At 40.7% G+C, this 20,416-nt stretch overlaps 2 protein-coding genes across 2 annotated transcripts; one reads left to right on the forward strand and one right to left on the reverse strand.

The window, feature by feature from the left end:
* The first annotated feature begins 1,199 nt into the window (after positions 1 to 1,199).
* Positions 1,200 to 5,562, forward strand: LOC130174128 (G protein-regulated inducer of neurite outgrowth 1). Its single transcript, XM_056383757.1, has 2 exons — positions 1,200 to 1,453; positions 1,955 to 5,562. The coding sequence occupies exon 2, from the start codon at positions 1,985 to 1,987 to the stop codon at positions 4,169 to 4,171; it is 2,187 nt and encodes a 728-aa protein (XP_056239732.1). The 5' UTR covers positions 1,200 to 1,453; positions 1,955 to 1,984; the 3' UTR covers positions 4,172 to 5,562.
* Positions 5,141 to 18,602, reverse strand: cdhr2 (cadherin related family member 2). Its single transcript, XM_056383758.1, has 31 exons — positions 18,381 to 18,602; positions 17,115 to 17,172; positions 16,958 to 17,017; positions 16,723 to 16,862; positions 16,571 to 16,621; positions 16,393 to 16,482; positions 16,079 to 16,168; positions 15,867 to 15,989; positions 15,061 to 15,207; positions 14,632 to 14,707; positions 14,423 to 14,532; positions 13,769 to 13,981; positions 13,499 to 13,648; positions 13,210 to 13,371; positions 13,044 to 13,105; positions 12,694 to 12,937; positions 11,855 to 12,094; positions 11,688 to 11,757; positions 11,020 to 11,604; positions 10,824 to 10,895; positions 10,080 to 10,129; positions 9,837 to 9,988; positions 9,401 to 9,497; positions 9,203 to 9,291; positions 8,995 to 9,066; positions 8,577 to 8,712; positions 7,608 to 7,729; positions 7,347 to 7,460; positions 7,155 to 7,238; positions 6,737 to 6,800; positions 5,141 to 6,640 (listed from the first exon to the last, which is right to left on the reverse strand). Exons 2-31 carry the CDS (start codon positions 17,167 to 17,169, stop codon positions 6,494 to 6,496), a joined length of 3,867 nt encoding a protein of 1,288 aa, XP_056239733.1. The 5' UTR covers positions 17,170 to 17,172; positions 18,381 to 18,602; the 3' UTR covers positions 5,141 to 6,493.
* Between the last annotated feature and the right edge of the window lie 1,814 nt (positions 18,603 to 20,416).

A 20,416-nucleotide genomic window follows, 5' to 3' on the forward strand; every position in this document is an offset into this window, starting at 1 on the left:
TTTAAATTTTCCCCTCACCTTTTTCCATTTGTGTTTCTTGCTTATTATACATTTCATTATATGTGACTGTTTTGGGCAATAAAAACAGATACCAAAATGTTTCTCAGGTTCATAAAATGTGATACCCTGCCACATACAGTAGGAATAACACTGTTAGTAGGAGTGGAAGCACTGTGTCTGTGATGCATCCTGTTGTGGAGAGCGCTCATCAATGAATCACCACCGTCATTATTACCAACACATTGCTGAGAAGATGGCCTTTGGCAGGCTGATAGTTCCTGATGAGAATATGATCAGAGCTGTCTACCTTGGCCCTCAGCATCACACCTCCCTCCATCAGGCTACATGGTTGCTAGGCAACAGAACTCTGTGGCAGCCAGGGATTGGTGGAGGCCTCTGAATTAATGGTGAGAATACTTCTGTCAGTACACGGTGTTCTGGCCAAGCTGCAGCCCACCGCTACAGTAGAACCAAGACGGGGAAGATTCTGAAAAATAAAAGAAATAAACGAAACATCCTCGGTCCCACACAATTACTCGAGGCGAGCAGAATTACTGAAGCTCTAGAGAAATGCGTGAAAAATGCGTGTCGCAAAGCGGAGAGGTTGGAGGGAGGACTGAGTATGAAAGACATGATGGTTTACAAGTGTTTATTTGTGTGGGAGGTGCAGCTCTGCTTCCTCCAGGCTTCTTCAGCTCTTAACCCCTGTTGTCTTTCATGTTCTTTCACTGTTGCAGCAGTCCTAAATATTACACAAATTTCCTCCACAAGACCTGAGTTTGCATTACCTATCTGGTCCTGTAATGAGCCTGTGATGATCTGCCTCCACAAAACTAAATGTGGATTAGAGGAAGTGTTTTGTTTTTTGTTTTTTTATCTAGACAGCTTTTTACTACAGTTTGATCACTGATTTCTTTACACCAAGAGTGGTCACACAAATGTGGCCTTCATAGACGCACACATTGCTGTCTTATATAAAACCATTTTTAAGAAGAGAAATCCCTCTTCAGCACACTTCACCCTCCCTTCAGAAGCCCTCACAAGTGATCACCTGTACTCACTTGAGAGCTTTTATCACCTATTAATGCATCTTCTAAAAATCTCTCCAGCAAAGCCAATTCACAGGTTTATCTCTGTACACAGTTGCCTTTATGTTGCTATGAGAACCTGGAGTTAATTACTATGATTTACTGATGATTAGAGAGCTGAACAGAGATTTTGTCATTACATTATACCACTCACTGCCAGAACCCGACCGTGGTTTCCAGGGAAACTGTGAATGTGAAGCTTTTCAACAGACACAGCCACAGCTTAAAGAGCGAGGATTGCCTAAGATAGATTCTTCTAGAGACAAACCTGTAGCCTCTGCAATCACTATCAATAAACAGAGGAGATGTGCGGACAGATGTGGGTCTCCATAAACGCTGAGATTTGCGATGTTTGACCTGCTGAGGTATGTCTTTCACTCGTGATTTCCTGCAGCTTGTTTGATCCTGTTTGTTTTCATAGTCAAAAATTGAACAACTACTCTGGATTCCTGTGCATGCTTCTGGATTTGATTTGTGGTTGATGACTAAAAAGGGATTTAAATGTTTGCTATGTGAATGTATTTTTAGGATAGAAAGATCTGAGTCATAATCAAGTAGTAAAATATTCCAAAAAATGTAAAATATAATGTGCAGTTTAATGAAGTGTTTAATAATGGTAGATATCCCAGATTACAGTGGGATAGGCTGCTAAAATACATGTGAATAATTTCCATCCAGTATTAGCAGTGATGTAACTTGTGTAACATGGCAGCATCTGGATACTTGACATCAGTATCGTATGACAGAATATTTTTATCACAAAAGCAAACCATCGTTTTACGCTCGGCTCGTGCTGCGGCTCGTCGTTGTAGTTACTGATTACAAATTGCACAAACAGTGTGTCATCGCTGTGTTATGCCCTGCAGGTACTTGTACCACTTTAATATAGAGGCAGAATGGGAAGTATTAAGGACGAGATGAGAGGTCTCAGAGAGGACCACCAGCCTCGTGAGAAGACAGATGATGGAGAGCATCCAGGCGGCTCAAATGGCAGCTCTGTGCCTGAGGGACCTCAGATAAACACGAGTCAAGAGTCAACAACTCAAGGGGACTATCAGCCAAAACTACACACGAATGCCAGCCACACTGAGGAGGGAGGCAATAATCCAGTATCCAAAGATCCAGTGCTCTCAGGAGGGGATAGAGACAACACTGACTCTATAGGTGTTAAAGACCATACGCAGACTGATGCCATCCCTCTGACACAACAACCTGAAGCTGATAGTACAACGACAGCTGTACACAACAACATGACAATCTGTAATAAGCTCCTGAATGATGGTGAAGGAGATGCTGAAATTCAGAGGGAAGAGTCTCAGGATAAAAGCGTGGGTCAGGACAGAGAGAAAGAGGCAGAAATTGAGAGTATCTTGGTGCCTGTGCCATCAACTCCAAACCCTTCCGACCCACGTTCCCCCGACCCACGTTCCCCAGCTCCTTTGGGACAGCAGCACATGCGCACGCAGGTGAGCCTGGAGGTGGTCCAGTGTTGCTCTGCAGCCACCAGCCCCATGACTCCTCCCGAGGGCGGCCATTCCTACTTCTTCCCAAGCTCTTTTGGTAGATCCGAAGGTGTGGGCTCTGACACTCAAGATGCTGAGCTACAGGTGGGTCGGCAGGTGGAGTTCTGCTCTGTTGCCACCTCACCCATGACCCCAAAAACGCCTTCGACCACTGCTTTCCCAGAGCTTATCGGGAGGGAGGCGGTGCAGAAGGAGGAGAAAGTGAAAAAGAGTGAGGATCAGAGAGAGAGTGGCCAGCACGAGAGTTTCCCTGTGACAAAGAGTCTGGCAGAAGCTGAGTCAGAGATAACTGGAGCTATGAAATTCACCACTTCAAAGGAGCTGACCGAAGGCTTCAGCTCAAATGCATCTCCAGAGAGCTCTGCCAGCTGCCCAGCTGCTGGGTTAATGGAGTCACAAGTAACTCGGGAGGATAGTAATCAGCAGTGTAAGCAGCAGAGGATGGGAAGTATGGATCAGGACATTACAATCCTGGTGACCCACTATAGCAATGGTGAGGAGGAAGGGGAAGAGAAGGCTGAGTTATCTTTTTATTCCATTGAGCCAGAGATGGTCAAGATAGACGAATATGAGGAGCTCAGTGAAAACAAGAGTGATGGGAAGGAAACTGCTGCTTCTGATCAGGCACAGGACACCTCAAATACAAACCCCCCACAAACCAAAATTGAAGAATCATCTGTTCCTGCTAGCGACCAACCAAAAGCTGAGATCAAAGACACACGTGAAGAGGTAAAAGATGTTTCTGTGACAAAACCTCCTGTCCCCGAATCTCCAGCTCCCTTCGGCTGCCACAACATCCGCACACAGGTGAGCCTGGAGGTGGTGCAGTGTCAGTCTGTGGCTACCAGCCCTATGACTCCTCCTGAGGGGGACCAAGCCTTCTACTTCCCAAGCTCCTTTGGGAGATGTGGAGCTGTGGGTGCGGAGACTAAAGACGCTGAGCTGCAGGTGGGTCAACAGGTGGAGTTTCGCTCTGTCGCCACAGCGCCCATGACGCCAAGGACGCCCACCACCACGACTTTTCCTGAGATCAGGAAGGAGGCTAGTATAGAGGAGAAGATAGTGGAGGAGGAAGAAGATAAAAAGGAGGAGGACGAGGAGGAAGCACTTAAAGAGGAGGAGAGAGTAACCAAAGAGAAAAAAGTGGAGGCAGCTGAAGAGGACAAAGAGGAGGCAATACATTGTAATGAGAAAGGTGAGGAGAAATGTGAGGAGCCGGTGCAGGAGGTGAGCTGGGACGAGAAAGGAATGACGTGGGAGGTGTACGGGGCGGTGGTGGAAGTGGCCGTGCTGGGCTCAGCCATCCAGAAACACCTGGAGAAACAGGTGAAGAAGCAGAAGAGGCAGCCCTCCATGCCTCCCCCTCCTCCGCTCAACCCCTCGGCCATACCCCTCACCTCAGAGTCCGCCCAGGGGGGGTCAGGGTCGGGTAAAGGCCGGGCCGGGAAGAGAGGGGAGGAGGATGGGAAGGTGAGCCGACGCAGAAGAAACCCGTTCCGCCTGCTGATGGAGAACATGCAGCAGCCACATTGTTGCTCCAGAGCTCATACCACCGAGTGACACAAGAATAAAGCAACAGCTGGCCGCAGGTAAAAAACATCTGTCAAAGTCACACGAGATCTGATGTATGTGGCTGTGATGCTCACTGATTCACTTCAATGTGACAGTGTCTTGACAGTGAGAGAAGCAAATCACCTCCTAACACGAGACAAAAAAGCACAAAAGCATTTATTGTACAGTTTCTATGGTGGAGCGTTCGTGACTGAGAATCAGCCATATAAGATTTTTTTTTGTTTCTTTTTTCTTGGATTCCTGTTTTTCACAAATCTCCTGGGACTTCTCGCTGTACAGGCCGACAGATTAATGGACTCTCTGTTTGGAAAAATGAGGGTGATATATCAATGTCATTTTTAGCTCTTCTCCTTTAATGTTTTTCACCCAGGCCATTCAACTGTCCAATGAATCATTCTAGCTGTTGATGCTTTTTTTATTTTTTATTTTATGCACCTCAGACAAGATGAAGCCATGGCAACCAACTATCCTTCTTGTTTCAAACAAGCTTAACAATGAACAGCTTTGACCGGGAGAGATGACAGCAGAGTGACAGTTTTTGGTTATGATTTATGACCTCATGGTTTGTCAGTACAATCTGAGGGTCAATTTGTTTCGGATGTATGGAAATTTGAATTGATCTAAATGTTGCCTTGATCAGTGAGTGAGAGGAGTCCCTACCATTAGTGCAGGCTTTTTGTATGTCTTATATTCTGCTTTTAGATTTGGCACAATGACTTGTTTGTATTGTGAAAAACTATAAAAAATGTACTGATGACAAGCACAATCATGATTATTTTAGAAAAGTAATGACTCCTGTCATTGCTGTTTTTATGTATTTGTATTTTAATGCCATGATAAGCAATTCAGTTGTAAGTTATGTGATGAAACTTACTTTAAATGTTTTAATTCAGAGGTTGTTACAGTGTCGGTGATGTTGGTGTTCACACATTAACTTCATAAAAGTGGGCTAAAATCCACATTTGAAGACAATTATTTTATTCACAGATTGCACTTGTAATACATTCATTTAGATGTCAGTAAACAGTGAAATAGTTTTTTGCATCTGCTGCTTGTAGGACGTCACAACGTCACACTGCATGAGGTTTTATTTCAGCAGCAAGTATCTCAAGCCCCAAGCAAACACTGACAAATGAAACATGCATTAGGTTAAACCTTCAGGCTGACATGCAGTTATAAATAATGATTTCATTCATACACCAACATTATGCAATATTCTCCTCTTTTTTGATTTTCTTTCTAGTAGCATCAGCTGCAACAAAAAATAGCATTGTGTGTTGGCATAACTTATAATACAGTTTATTTCAAAGCAAACCAAACACTTTTTAAACCATTGCTTAATATATGAACAAAATAAAGTGATTCACATGTGCAACAAACAGTTGTTTTGTTTGCTTTTCCATAGATTTCATTGTCTAGATATTTTTGTAAAGACAGTTTTAAAGGACGAGCCATTGGCATTTTGGGAAGTTTGCTCTTTGCTTCCTTGAGGGAGTTAGATGAGAGGATCAATATCACTCATCTCTGTACAGCAAAGGTGAAGCTATGATTATCTGAGCTTAGTTTAGCGCTTAGCCTAGCTTACCATAAAGACTGGAAACAGAGGGAAACAGCCAACTGGACTCTCTCCAAAGTTTAGAAAATCTGTTCTTGTGTGGATATAGCATGTTTTTATGTGTTTTTTTAGTGAGTTCTCGAGGTGCTGGAAGGCTGATTTTTGGACAGAACCAGGCTACATGTAATAGTTGTAGTGTCATATTTAATGAACTGATATGAAGTGGCATCAACGTACTTATCTAACTCTCTGCAAGCGAGCAATTAATAGAAAGAAAGAAATGTTTAGAAAAAGAAAGCAACCAAAGTAATAGTATAATGATATCATTATAAGGTTTTCATCGCTTTAGATGCGATAGGCCTCGTGCAAAACTCATAGTAGAATTTCAATAATATTTTACTATTGGTCAGAACAGAAGATTATTTGAAGACAAGGCCTTCATGCATAATTATGTTTGATTTGTGGGGCGTCGTGTAGCGTAGTGGTTTAAGCAGGCGCCCCATGTGTAGAGGCTACAGTCCTCGCTGCAGTCGGCCCCGGTTCAAATCCTGCATCGGACGGCCTTTCACTGCATGTCATTCTCTGCCTCCCCGTTTCCTGTCACTCTCCACTGTGCTGTCCATTAAAGGCATAAAAGCCCAAAAAAATATACTTTATAATTATGTTTGATTTGTGATTTGGTCAGCCTGATTACAGAGGAGCAACATATGTCCATCTGAGGCCTGAGCTCGGTCACTGTCTCTTCATTATTTCCATCACAGGTCTGTAGTGCTGAATGCAGGGTTACTAAAACCCATAAGAGGGTTTTCTTTCTTCTGTCCCCGCTGGGCCAGCGCTGCACCAAGAGGCTCAATGTACTCTGGTGGCCTGCTATCGTCCTCCTCCTCCTCCTGGATCATCTGCTAATGAGGAGCAGGCAAGTTTTGAAATTAGACCATATTCTAATAAAAAAAGTTTTTTTTTTTAGAAAGTGGATGGATTTTAAAATGGAAACTTACCATGTTAAGATTTGTGCCCTTTCCACTCATGATCATTTCATCACTGTAGTCCAGCGAGTTGAGGCTTCAGTGAAAAATAAAAAGAAGGATCAAAATAATCCTAATAGGCAGAGTTTTATCATTAAAAACACAGTCTTGTTTCTTAAATCAGAGTTTAGGCTTTCGATTGAAATAAAGGTGACACGGCACCGATGGGAGCTGAAAGCCAGCTCCCTGTCACAACATGCTGTAGTGAGCACACTGTGACAAAATGTCCACCTGGACACCATCCCCGTTTATTAACCAGCACTGCTACAGAGTGGAGCATGAGGTCGCACGTCACTGTGAGCCACCGCCTCGTTAAACACGGTGACGGGGCATATAGCTGCTGTCAGCAGATGGTGGAGAGAGTCATGCTAGTCAGAGAGGTTGTCTTTACCTGACTTTGTCCACATCTGAATCCTCCTCGTCCAAGTCCAGGACCATGGCTGTGTCGATGTTGAGGTTGAGAACAGGATTAGCCCTGTCAGAGAATAATGACATACACCCAGTCAGAAAATAAGCCATATTTCCTATTGTTCATTCATTACTTTGGATTCATTTGTTAAAGCAGATGCTGCTGTCTCCTCACCCCTCCATTGTGTACTTGTTCGTTCCAGGTACCACAGGACCACTTTTCTGGTTGTCAGAAGTCACCATGGATGCAGAGTTCATGGCTTTAGCTGCCTTCAGCTTCCTCCTGTACCTGTAGTATGAAGTGAGTTGATGAGTACAAAGACACATTACCTCTCAGACGTTTTGAGATCAATGGTACTTTTGAACCTGGGGCGTGTGTCTTTACTGGGATAGACAATATGTTTTGTCAACTTTATTCCAAATCCCCTTTTCTTACTTTCTGCGAGTGCACAACAGAGAGGTGGTGAGGACAGCCAGCACGATGATGAGGCCTCCCACCATCCCCAGCAGGATGTAATTTAGAGGATCTACATTTGGTTCGACCACAGCAGCCTTCCCCTGAAACAGAAGAAATATTTCTTTAGTGTAATGTTATCTGTAGACCTAAAAAGATTCGTTTACACATTTACACTTTTGCAAGTATCATTCATAAAGTACCCTAAAATATAAGTACAATAAAAATACTATAATTATTATTAGTTTCATCTTCACTTGTAAATGATCGACTCTTATTAATATTATTTAAAACATAAAGAGTTTTCTGACGTCTTGCACTTCTTCAATAAACTCCACCATCACTAAATTCTGATTATGTTTGTAATATTTAATGAAACAGAGTGAATTATGATAATCAATTGTTCAGTTGTAGTAATCCTATACAATGAATTATGGTTTCATGAGGCAAATAAGTGGGGAAATGATGAACAGTCCATCAACAGTTTTGTGGCTGTTGCTGAATCATAGCAGCAGTTGAGTTGTCCCTCGAGATAAACAATGTGTTAATCTGTCAAAGAAACAGATTTGAATCATTTGTGTCCCACAACAAATATTTCTACTGGGTCATTGCTTTTTTCACAGTTTTTCTAATGCGCTTGGATCAGTGAACAAAGACAAAAACAACAGGAAACTGCTGCAGTGAACGGTACTGTACTGTTACTGATGTGCTTCTTGCTCCGATTTAGTTTGACTCATCTCTTTTTCCAGGACTCACTGTCCCAGAGAGAAAGAAATGTCTCCCAGTACGGTGGAAGATTCTGCATTAACAGCAGTGGGGGAAGACGTGATGGAAAACTACTCCAAAAATTCACATGAGGAACATAAAGTTGCTGTAATTGTAAGTTGATAATGTAAAGTAAAGGAAGTATAACATGACAGAGGATTCAGTTTTAAACCTGCTCGTACTTACAATGTACATGAGGCCAAGGTCTGCCAGCACAGGATAATGCTCAGGATCAGAGACCATCTTCTCCACGTCATTAGAGGTGAGAGCTGTCCCGTTGGAGTAGACAAAATATGCCACCATGATAGTGATGTCTGACGCCCTGAGAGAAGAATACAAAGCACTCAAACACTTAATGTAATGAAACCAAATCAACAATCTTAGCTTATAAATCTAAAATCATCTTATGTTGCTGCAATTATCAGCAACTATTATCATCAAATAAGTTATCCTCAACAGCATGATAGTTCACAGGTACGCTGCGCCACCTAGTGGACAGAAACAGTTAGTGTGGTAAGTGAAAAGCTAAAGATTATTTTGGAGTTTCTGTCAACACCAGTAAGTGTAATATATTTTGATGTAAGCTGATTTCAGAGGAGCTTACCTTGATGTTTCAGCAGTGTCAGCCTTGATAGCAACAACTTCAACAGCAGCCTTGGTGGCAGCAGTAAGTGACCTGGAAATGTCAAGATCAGAGAAAAAACACTCAATGAGACCTCAATGAGAAAAGAGCTCCGTAGAAAAACGCTTCAGTTCTCTATCGACAGATTCAGACTTTACTAAAACACAGTGTAGCCTGGAGAAATGTATACCTGATGATTGTATCACGACTCTGCTCAACGTCAGCAACGCTTTTTGTAAACTGAAGTTCAACCTTATACGTTTCATCCACTGTGAAAATCTGCAATGTACAAAGAACAGTGTTAACAAAGGCCGGAGTCTTTACTGTCCCTCTGGTGTTTACAAAGACACTTGAATGTAAATTCAGCTGCATGACTTCAGTCACTCACCTCCAGTACGGTGCTGCTGGAGAGGCCGCCGGTATCAGTTGCAGTCACTGTTACCAAATATTTCCCCTTCAGTGACATTTCAAGCCCTTCGGTAGTTCTGTGGAAAGTTGAAGAAATCATGAGAGCAGCCGTGGGCGTGTCCTGAGACAACAGGTACAGATAACCAGCGCAGGTCTTTGTGGTCATTTTGTGCCTCTTTGTGAGGGTGTGGCATGTCTTCATCGTTGTTTTCAGTCTGTTTGTAGTCACGTTTGTGATTTTTTGTCTCTTTGTGGTCATTTAGTGTCACTTCCTAGTGGTTTAGTGTCTTTTTCAGCAACAAGTTTTTTTCTGTGTCTCTTGGTTGCTTTGTTTCTCTGTAGTTGACCTGTGTCTGTTTCCGTTTAGAGCTGAAGGATGCATACTCAATGATGCTGACAGACGACTTTGTACTCACTGTATAATCCCAACATAAATGTCCTTTTGCTGTGTGGTGACGGCCTCAAACAACATCCTCATCTCATTTGTGTGATTGCTGGTGTCTTGAAATTTCACTCCGGTTACTTTAAAGTCAATCTGCCTGTTTACTCCAGAGTCAGCATCAGTAGCCTGAGAGCAGCATGAGATACAAGCACGAACGTCTGTCACATATCTTGTTAACAAGATGAAATCATGTCATTTTTTTTTCTTTCATACTCACTGTGACTCCTGCAACTGATGTCCCTTTACTTGCACCCTCTGACACCACAACTGAAGTACACAGACAGAAAATCAGTATTAAACTCACAGAATGACAAGCAATCTTTGATTAATGTCGCTTACAAAACAGATGAATTTAGCCTCAAAGTTATGTATTAACAAGTTTTATACTAAGTACTAAAGTTTATTGGTATAAATGACTGAGCTTGGAGCAGGACGATGTCCTGTTAAATCAGTGTTTCCTAAACTGGCCATCAGGGCACATGATCAAATAATAGATGTAAGGGGTCGACAGAAAAATAAAAATCTAAAGAAAATGATCTATAAGTATTCATACTATGAATAATGATAATAATAATATATTGTCTCAGATGTTTCTCAAAATAAGAGACAAAATCATAACAGCTACTGAACTTCTACTGACAACAGAGCAAACTCTGTCCACTAATGAAGACTGTGATATAGTTTAAGTAGTTTAAAGTTCTGGGGAAAACAAAAACTTGTAAGTTAACCATGAGTTGAGATTTTTCTGTCACAATGATGTCATTTTTTGTTTCTTGTAAATTACTGCACATTTTTACTGACATTATTCAAATGACTTGTGAAAATAAAAAAGTGGTCTTTTTTTTTTTTACTTCACACGCTTTCAAGCCGTGACAATGGATCTTGAGTAGACAGCTTTACGTTTAAGGTGTCACATGAAAAAAAAAAAAAAAAAAAAATAGACATTCGGACATTCACTCACCAAACACAGAATCTGAGGGAATGAACTCTGGAGTGTTGTCGTTCATGTCTTCAATGTTGATCACCAATTGTGCTGAAAGAGATTGAAGAAAAACACAGTGAACCGACTTGTGTGCATTTGATGGTGCTTTTATTTTTTTATTTGATTTATTTGATTTATTTATAATTTTGTTATCTGTAAACAACCCAGTTCTGACCTGTTGTAATGCTGCTGTTCTCTCCCTTCTCTGTGTACTCGTCCACCACCCGAGCCTCCATCAGCGCCTGATCACATTGTTCGTAGTCCACCGTGTCCTCCGGGTTCACTCTGACTTCCCCTGATGGATCGAGGATAAACCAGCTGCAGGATGTCAGGGAACCGTTGCATCTGCACTTGAGGGATTCCAGCTCGTACACCAGCGAGTGGTTTCCGTCTTTGTCCACCCCGGTGAATCTCCCAATAGCCTCACTGTTGTTGGTGTTCTCCTTCACTGTCACGGGCCCTGTCGGCTTGAACTCGGGCCTCTCGTCGTTCCTGTCCACCACGTCCACCACCACTGTCACTTCAGCTTTTTTCTGCTCCAGATCTGTCGCCTCTACCCGCAGGTTGAACTGCTTGCGAGTGCTCTCGTAGTCCAACTCAATGTCAGGGTCCACAGTGATGTTTCCCCTGTAACCCTTCTTGTCTGCAAATGTGCGAATGATGAAGCTGCCGAAGCTTCCATCGATGATGCTGAAGGAGATGCGGTTAAAGTCTGTCGTTTGGTCCAAATCCTCCGCGAAAACACAACCCACATATGCACCTGATTTCGATGGAAAAATAAGATTAAAATCCAGCCACACAGTTCTGAACACTTGACAGCCATTTGCGAGGATAAACACTGACCTTTTTCTCCTTCTTTAACACTGAATTTGTAAGACGAGGCTTCAAAGTGTGGCATGTTGTCATTGATATCCTGCATCAAAAAGGAAACGTTGACAGTTATCGTCCCCACCAGGAATGGCAGCATCAGTCGCAACACAGCGCTGATGACTTTATCACTAAAGTCTTACCTCGACAGTGATAAAAACTGGAACCACAGTGGACAATGGAGTATCTCCCTTGTCAGTAGCAGTTATGTTGAGTTCGATCCTTCCATTCAGCAGCGGGTCCAGGGCCTCACGATCCAGGATCCCGTTGTTCCTCAACACACCGGTGTTTGGGTCGATGGTGAAGTTCCCGCTGTACATGCTTGGCATGATTCCATACACGATTTGGCTGTTTGCTGTATCAGGGTCATCTGCATCAGTAGCCTGTCCAAATGAGAAACAGTAAAAGAAACATAAATATTACAAGAACACTACAGTGTCATATGCATGTGGACATCCCAAAATAACTCCTATATGTGATTGGTAAACATTTAATTTCAAAACTATGGGCATTAATATGCCCGTATGCTAAAAAAGCTTTCCACAAGATTTTGGAAACTCTGAGGCTGCAGGCATTTGCTCCCATTTAGCCACAAGAGGGCAATAAGGCCTGGTCCTTGCTTCTTCCAGTTCACCCTAAAGGTGTTGGATAGGGTTGAGTTCAGGATTTTGTGCAGGACAGTTTTAATTTCACAGTAAAAATGTGCCAAAAGTTGGGTGATCATTCATGTGGAATCATAGTCAGTTCACCTGCTCAGGGGGATTGTCATGTTGAAACAGGAAATGGACCTCCTCACACTGTCGCCAAGGCGTTGCAATTAAGAATAGTACATGGAATCATTTTGATCTTTTTTTTTTATTTTTATAAACTGTCCTTCATGAGTCCAACAGTGTTACAAGAGTGCTATGCTAAATATGTAATATACCCTTAAATACAACATCAACACCTATGAGATGGAAATATTTACCGCTTTCACATTTACCTCTATCTTAACTTCAAACTGTCCACCCTCTTCCACAAACACCAGGTAAGATTCTCTGTTGATGACTGGATGCTGGTCGTTGATGTCAGTCACAGTGATCTCCAGCACTGTGGAGCCGGGTTTCTCGTCTTTGTCTTTGGCCAGCAGGGTCGCTGAATACACAGATCTGACCTCACGATCCAACAGACTTTTGTTTTTCACATAAATGATCCCCGTAGTTGGCTGCACGTCAAAATATGGTAGGCTGGAAACACAGTGGTGTTGTCTCAGTTAGCATGACAGCATAAAGCACACAGTGGCTTCAATCAAATAACCAGAATCACTGTAGTTTAGGTTGAGTGTGGACATACATGCTGTCTGGAAGAAGTCTGTAGGTGATGAAGCCTTGATCCATCGTGTCAGGATCCTCTGCCTGGGGGAAGAATAATAAAATGAGCCGGTTGGAGAGCCATTCAAGAGTTTCTGACATGTAAGCTCAAACTGTCTGATTAAGAAAAAAGATAGTCTAGGACTCACAGTAATTCTGGCCACTTCTGTCCCAACATCAGAGTGCTCAGTCACATTCAGCTTATATGTGTCCTCTGGGAACGTGGGGCTGTTGTCATTGGTGTCATTGATGTTAATAGTAACTGTAGCAGTGGATTGGAAGCTGGGGTTTTCTTCATCTATGGCGACCACCTGCACCGTGGCACAAGGACAGGAAACACCTCAGACTGGTAAGGCGCTTAGAAAAATCTACAATAACCAAGACGTCATTAATATTATTATCACTGACTAAAGGCACGTTTTTAATGTTTTTTTTTACCCGTAGAACCATTTGCTGTTTTTCTTCAAAGTCCAGTTTTTGCGGCTGCTTGACCAGAAGCTGAACGATGCTATCTGATGTGGTAAATTGAGGTTCCACAGAAAACACATCCTTGTCAGCTCCCTCCAGGCTTAGTTTAGTTTTGGAAATCTGTCAAAATACAGCAATAATGATTCATGCTTGATTATTAATGTCATTCAGAGTTTTTAACTTATACGGGAAAATCTCATCTTTTAGTTGATAAATGTCTGTTGTTTGGTTTTTTTTTACCTTATCAGGATCTTTGACCGTCATGTTGATGGGAACAGACCCCAGCGAGTGCTCCAAGACCTCTCCTGTGAAGTGAGTATTCCTCACACAGTCTCCTGACTCTCCACACTTGTAAAACTCCGGCTTGTTGTCATTGATGTCATTAATGTTGATAAGTACAGCTGCTGTGGCGGTGGCTTGCAACCCGTGGATGTTTGGTTTAGACTCGGTGGCCTTAAATAAAACAAAGTAGAATCATTTTACTGTCTCAACATTTTACTAAAATAAATGTTGCCAATTAAACAGGTTCTCAAAACTCAGGAAGACTTAGGTTCAGGAGCAAAGATCGTGCTTCCTTCAAGTGTCTATGCATTTAAACTTGTGACAGAGGCAAGCTACCTGTTTCCCCATGCTTCTGGTCTTTATGTTAAGCTATGCTAATAGTTCAACATTTTGGGATATACATTTGATTGGTTTTTTGAGTCACGTAAGAAGATCAATACCACACTCATATCAGTGAAATATATATGTGCGTGTGTGTGTAAAACTTAAACCTAAATGGACAGAAAAGGTGAGATAAAATAGTAAAGCTTTTGTCACCAGTGAACTGTATTACACTCACTGCAATACTTACAACATTGTCATTTGTTAGAAATGGGGAAAAAGCAACTTTACCTTTACAGTCAGGGTAACAGTATCACCAATAATTTCTCTGTCAATTGCTGACAACACAGATATGACGCCACCATGTCCTGAGATTCCGAACAGGCCAACTTCTGTCGAGTCTGTCGAACGATGTGGAAAAAATAGAAACAGTTCTCACTTGCTCACTGACAAACAACAAGTTGTCCAAATTTATGAGTCTTCAAGTTGTTGAGGCTGACCTTCAATGCTATAAATGATCTCATCATTGACTCCTGTGTCTTGGTCTATGGCAGTCACTTTGAACACAGAAAAGTTCTGGCAAAGAAAAAATAAAAGTTTCTGAAACCTGAAGTTGCTGAGTCTCCTCATTTACACACAAACAGTATGGAAACTCACTGCAGGCTTAGTGCCTGTAGATTTGTGCAGCAGCTTTGCCACATAAAATGGACAGAGATATACATTACAGGTCACATAGCTGTATGTAAATTAGAATAAAGTGCAGATGTCACACAAAGAAATGTGAAAATGTGTAATGTACTGTTTTAACTGGATGGTGGAATACACCGGATGAAATATTGATGGTAAAAGGTTTATTTCCTTTTTAGTCAGTCTTTGGAAATAAACTGTTAAGCACATTTTCTGATGCAATGAAATCCATCAGCACTCACCACAGCGGAATCCTCCGCAACTCTCGCTACATAGGGAACATTGATGAACTGTGGGTCCAGGTCTGGGACATCCACAACCGTAATGAAGGAAAATGCAATACTTGAGAAGAACTTATTTTCATTAAAATGACACTGGCCTCCACCATCCTGTTACGAGACACACAAAGTTGTTGAAATTCAAACCCATTAGGCAGCTTGTAATAGAAGAATTTGTTTGCCACAATAATAATTATAAACTCATTAAGTGATTATTATTGATTCATTAGAAGATCAATTAGAAGATAATGATTTTTAATGACTACACAATGTTTAAATTCTAACTTATTAAAATCTATGCATGAAAGCATGTACAAAGCACTTAACAGCAATAATAACAAACAATAACAAAAAGTAAGATTTAAAAATCAAACATTTTCAAAATTGTTTTTACATTACATTTGCATTAATTGCATCAAATAATGTATATATATATATATATATATATATATATATATATATGATTATACATGATAATACATGATTAATTCACTGGTATATTTAATATATCTGGCCCTGGTGAAGTTTTCTCTCCCGCACTGGCTGTTTCCCACTGTTTCCAGTCTTTATAAATATAAATTATTATTATTATTGCTTTGAGGATTCAGTGGAGCATGAGATTATATTAAGAGGTGTTTGGATAGATGATTAGAGTATATTAAGTTTTAAGAGATGCTTTGCGACTAGTTCCACTTTTCCTTAATCATGATTTGTGTCAAATTAGGGCCAAATACATAAAACCCAAACTCAACTATAAGCATAATACTTACCGTTGCATTAATCTTAAGCCGATAGAAAGTGCTCAGTGCAGTATAATTCAGAGATCCTTTTAACTTGACTTCACCAGTTGTGCTTACGATGCTGAACAAACGGAATCCCTCATTTGGAGTAACCTAGAAAACAGAGTGAAGTTGAAGCTTTAATAATATTTATGGAACATCACAATATAATATCAATGAATGGATTTATTGAAGAAGCTTACTTCATCAATGCTGTACTGAACAACACCAGCAGTTCCAGTGTCTGCATCAGTGGCCTGCACTCTAAACAGAGATGTATCTACTCTGGTATTCTGATTAATTGGATGGGGATAAAAGAAAAAACAACCCGAAGATTAAACACAGATGTGTCTCTCAGCATTAACAAGTTGATTCTGACATCATGATGGATTGGGAAATTGATGCTTTTCTCTCACAGTCTTGGTGTACATGGTAAAACAGACATGAACAACATAACATGCTGAAGTAGGAACACTGATTAACAAAAAGGTTATTAACTGAGATATGACTGACTTACTTCTGGGATCTGAACATCATATGAAGACTCCTGAAATATGGGTTTGTTGTCGTTGGCCTCTAATAATACTAGATTTAATTGTCCTGGTGTCTGAAAGACATTGCATGATGCACTCTATGAATATGATGAACAAACTGATATGAAATGGGTGGTTAACACTAAATTACATGTTACTTACATTATTGGGACCATCAGAGACTGCAACGTCAAGCTCCATTAAGTCACCACTCTATAATGAAAAAAGAAATAAAGACAAATAAATACATTTATTAAATACAAACACAAATAACCAAAAGGAAGTTGTTGGTCTCCTCTTCTACCCCACCATACCTCTCTATCTAGGGCCCTGTTGACTGTTACAACCCCAGTGTTCCTGCCAACGGTGAAGTAAACAGCATTTGGCCCAGTGAGCGTATAGGTTAGTGCGTCACCTTCTGCATCTCTTGCGTTTATAGTAAACGCATAGCCACCTGTGAAAACATCAGTGGAACATGCAATAAAAAGGTGTGCAGGCATAATATCACAAGTGGAATAAAAACATTTAATATTTCACACACATGCATACCTACGGGGATGTCTTCACACAAACTGTAAAGGAAAGTCTGGATTGCAGGAGCGGTATTTGCTGCCGAAACACACAGTATTTAAGTGTTAGCTGGTGAAGTAAAGACATAATGACAAAATTGTTGGCAATAAGTAAGTAAAATCAACTGAATACTCACCATTAGTTAAGCCGATGAGGCACAACAGTAGAATACTTCCTGTGATCCCCTCCATTCTCTGTAAATGAAAAGAAAGAGAAATCTTATAAGCAAGATGGTTAGATAGTAGACCCAGTGAGCTGCATTCTAAGGTGGACACCATGGCACAGCTAATATGCTGCTGTTTAGTCAGTATAATGTTTGCCATGTTCACCATGTTCACCATCTTAGTTTAGCATGTTAGCATGCCAATATTTGCTAATTAGCACTAATACATACATAAAAATATAGAGCTGGATATGAGCATAATAATAATCCCCTTTCAGAACAGCTGAGGCTGATGGGAATGTCAGTCCTTGCACACATTTGGTGAAACCAAACATATCATCCTGCTGGTGGCGTTAGATGAAAAGTCAGAGGATCACCAAAGTCACGAGGATTTATGCTAAAAAAAACGCTGTAAAGAAATTCATCTATCCCATAGTTGTTGAGACTGACAGACCAACAACTGCCATCAACTTAGATCCATCCAACTTCTCAAATGTGAATCCGCCGGTGGTGTAAACACCTGCTACAATAAAACATTACTGAGTGGTGAGCTATAACATGTTGGGAAGTTTCATTTACAGAGAAAAGCAGAGAAGGCGTCTGCCCTGTGTGATTTCCTCTTTAATACTAATAAACTTAGAGGAACATTATGAGAGAAGCACAGCTGAAGCTAATCTTTAACAGACCAAAATCAAGTTGTAAATTTGTTTGATTTTACAGTCATCATTCAGTTAGAACATTTTAATTATGCTTTATTTAGGGAATTGTCCTTGAAGGATTGAATGGACCCCCATTATGTGAATGACTGAGGGTTTTTTCAGCTTTAAGGGTTTTGCCATTAGTTCCACTGTTTCTACTTGGACTAATATAAAGTTCAAATCTGCCTTGTAGCAGGTTTTGGATGTTATGATCGATGATAAAATCATAATCAATATGAGAATAAACAGGTTTTTAATGCTGTGATTTCTGAGGATGAATCACTGGTATAACCTTGCTCCCTAAATCGTTCCATTTTAAAATGTAACGCTCAAAAAATGAGTATAAACTGTAACTGTATCCAACAGTTACACCATTTTAACCACACTAGATCAAAGAGACACAATTTCAGCACATTAAACACATATACTGGGAATAATTTTGTTCATTTTGTAATCTTATCCGAGTTATACAGTCATTAAAAGCAACGCAGTAACATTTAAAAAGCATAAAAGTAATTTACAATGCAGAAGTTAGACTTACCAGACAACATTCACAGGCAAGCTTCTCCTTTACTGACGTCTGGATGAGACCTTTGGCTCTTGTTCGTCTAAGTGATTACCGTCACACAGTTGTAAATATGAATGATTAACTCATATATAAACGTAACACAGCACTTAACCTCCTCCTAGCTCCTCCCTTTGTGTGTTAGACGAAACACCCAAAAGCATCTTACTGACTACAAAAGGTTAAATAGATCCACTTTTCAAAATGCCCACCTGTTGTTTGCCCTCCCACATGGCTACATTATGGCTGTTTAAGCCGTGGTAGTAATGAGAGACAGGTCCCATGCAGCAATCTACTCACCCCAGCATTGGCTGGCCAGCCCTGTCATCAGGAATACATGGCATTGTGCCGTGCTGGGTCACCAGTGTCCATACCCAAACCACAGAAGCATGTGAACCACTCTTTTGTCTGAATGGGTGCTTCTGTTGTCATGGCAACAACAACAGTCTCATTGCTTCCATTGAGAAAACCTGATGTGACCAGGGGCCTTTCTAAACCGTGTCTCCTCAGAAGCAATCATTGGACCCATGCCTTTTTCAGAAAGCACAGATTTATGCACCCCCCTAATGAGCTCTTCCCAATAAAACCCCCGCCAGTCCTCCTAATTAAGGGCACAAAGGATTATCTTCTCTCGTACCCACTGGCTTCATTCATAATCAGACATTTGCCTCAAAACAAAAGCACAACACTAAATCTATTTGCTCTGACTGGTGTTTTTCATTTCTCATGTTTTAAATGGGTTTTATAGAATGAGGATACACATGAAAACACACTTGGAAACCCTAACATGTAGGCTACATTTACAGTAAATGATTCTTTCTGCTGAAAAATGTGGCTGTTGCTATTCATTGTGAAATATTTGAGAGAATTGACATTTCAATAGAGATAGGCTACAAATGTTTTGTCACAGTCACGCTAGAGGCTCTGAGAAGCTGTAGGCTGCTAAGCTAACGTGCTGATGGTGTAATGGTTACCAAGGTTACCATCTCAGTTTAGCACGTTAGCATACTAACTTTTTCTAATTAGCATTAAACACAAGGTACAGCTGAGGAATGGTATCGTTTTTTTGTTTTTTTTCAAATATGTGGCTCAGAAATGGGAATCTTGACCTGAATGTAGTGCCACAAGAAAAGTCAGGGGATCACCAAACGTATTACAGTTCATCCTGAGAGGGACATGAATGTCTGAACCAACTTTTAATTCATTCAATAGCTTTATTTCACTCAAAATAACAAATGTGAACCTCATGGTTGCCTAAAGTCAGGGGATCACCAGAGACATATGAGCTTGCTGATCGGTCTGGTTTCCAGGCTACTAAATATGATTTAAATAGAAGTCATGTCCCTTTTGTCCATAAAAACAGGATAATGATGCTGATTTGTTCAACTTACCTAAATGTGTCAAAGGTTGGAAAAATATCAAAGTTGGTCAGTTTGGTGAAAAGTAGGCTTTTTTAATCACTTCTAGAGATAATGGTTTGTGTGTGTGACTGGGAAATCATTTAGTAACATAGTTAACAAACTATGAAGAGGTAAACAGCCAAAACAAATGTGCTGAAATCTGTTCCTTAATCTTATCCAATTAGACTTTGGTTTATGACTTACAGTATTGAACATAACACTGCCACTGCTGACCGGGCAATGGAAATGGGTGGGAACATAATAAAACACTGCTTAAGCAATAAACAGAATATAAGTTTAAAAATAATCTAACTTTAGCTTGAATCATCTCAGGGTGTTGTCTCTCCACACAGCCAAATGATAAAATAAGTCCTGATAAGTAATGATGCACACATTTCTCTTCTTTTTTCTTTATTCCTTTTCTTTGGGACTTTTTTTCCTTTCAGTACATAAAAGTATAATTCTTGTTTTCCTTGTGGAGTAACTATATTACGCTACTGATGTGTTGTTTTATTCACTTCCTTAGCACTGAGGACTTTGCTTTTTAGGGGTAAATAATTGAGTCTCTGTGTACATATTTTTTTTAACTTGTTTATTAATACCAGATGTAAT

Source organism: Seriola aureovittata, chromosome 8 (genome assembly GCF_021018895.1).
Source record: "Seriola aureovittata isolate HTS-2021-v1 ecotype China chromosome 8, ASM2101889v1, whole genome shotgun sequence".
NCBI classification, from domain to species: Eukaryota; Metazoa; Chordata; class Actinopteri; order Carangiformes; family Carangidae; genus Seriola; species Seriola aureovittata.

What these genes read in the sequence shown, in the direction of transcription:
- cdhr2 (XM_056383758.1), bottom strand. Translation starts at nt 17,169, where the DNA reads ATGGAGGGGATCACAGGAAGTATTCTACTGTTGTGCCTCATCGGCTTA. An exon ending in AACAGCAAATGGTTCTACGG is followed by an intron (nt 13,372 to 13,498) that starts GTAAAAAAAAAC and finishes GCCACGGTGCAG; the next exon opens with GTGGTCGCCATAGATGAAGA. An exon ending in AGTCGTGATACAATCATCAG is followed by an intron (nt 9,067 to 9,202) that starts GTATACATTTCT and finishes TGACATTTCCAG; the next exon opens with GTCACTTACTGCTGCCACCA.
- LOC130174128 (XM_056383757.1), top strand. Translation starts at nt 1,985, where the DNA reads ATGGGAAGTATTAAGGACGAGATGAGAGGTCTCAGAGAGGACCACCAG.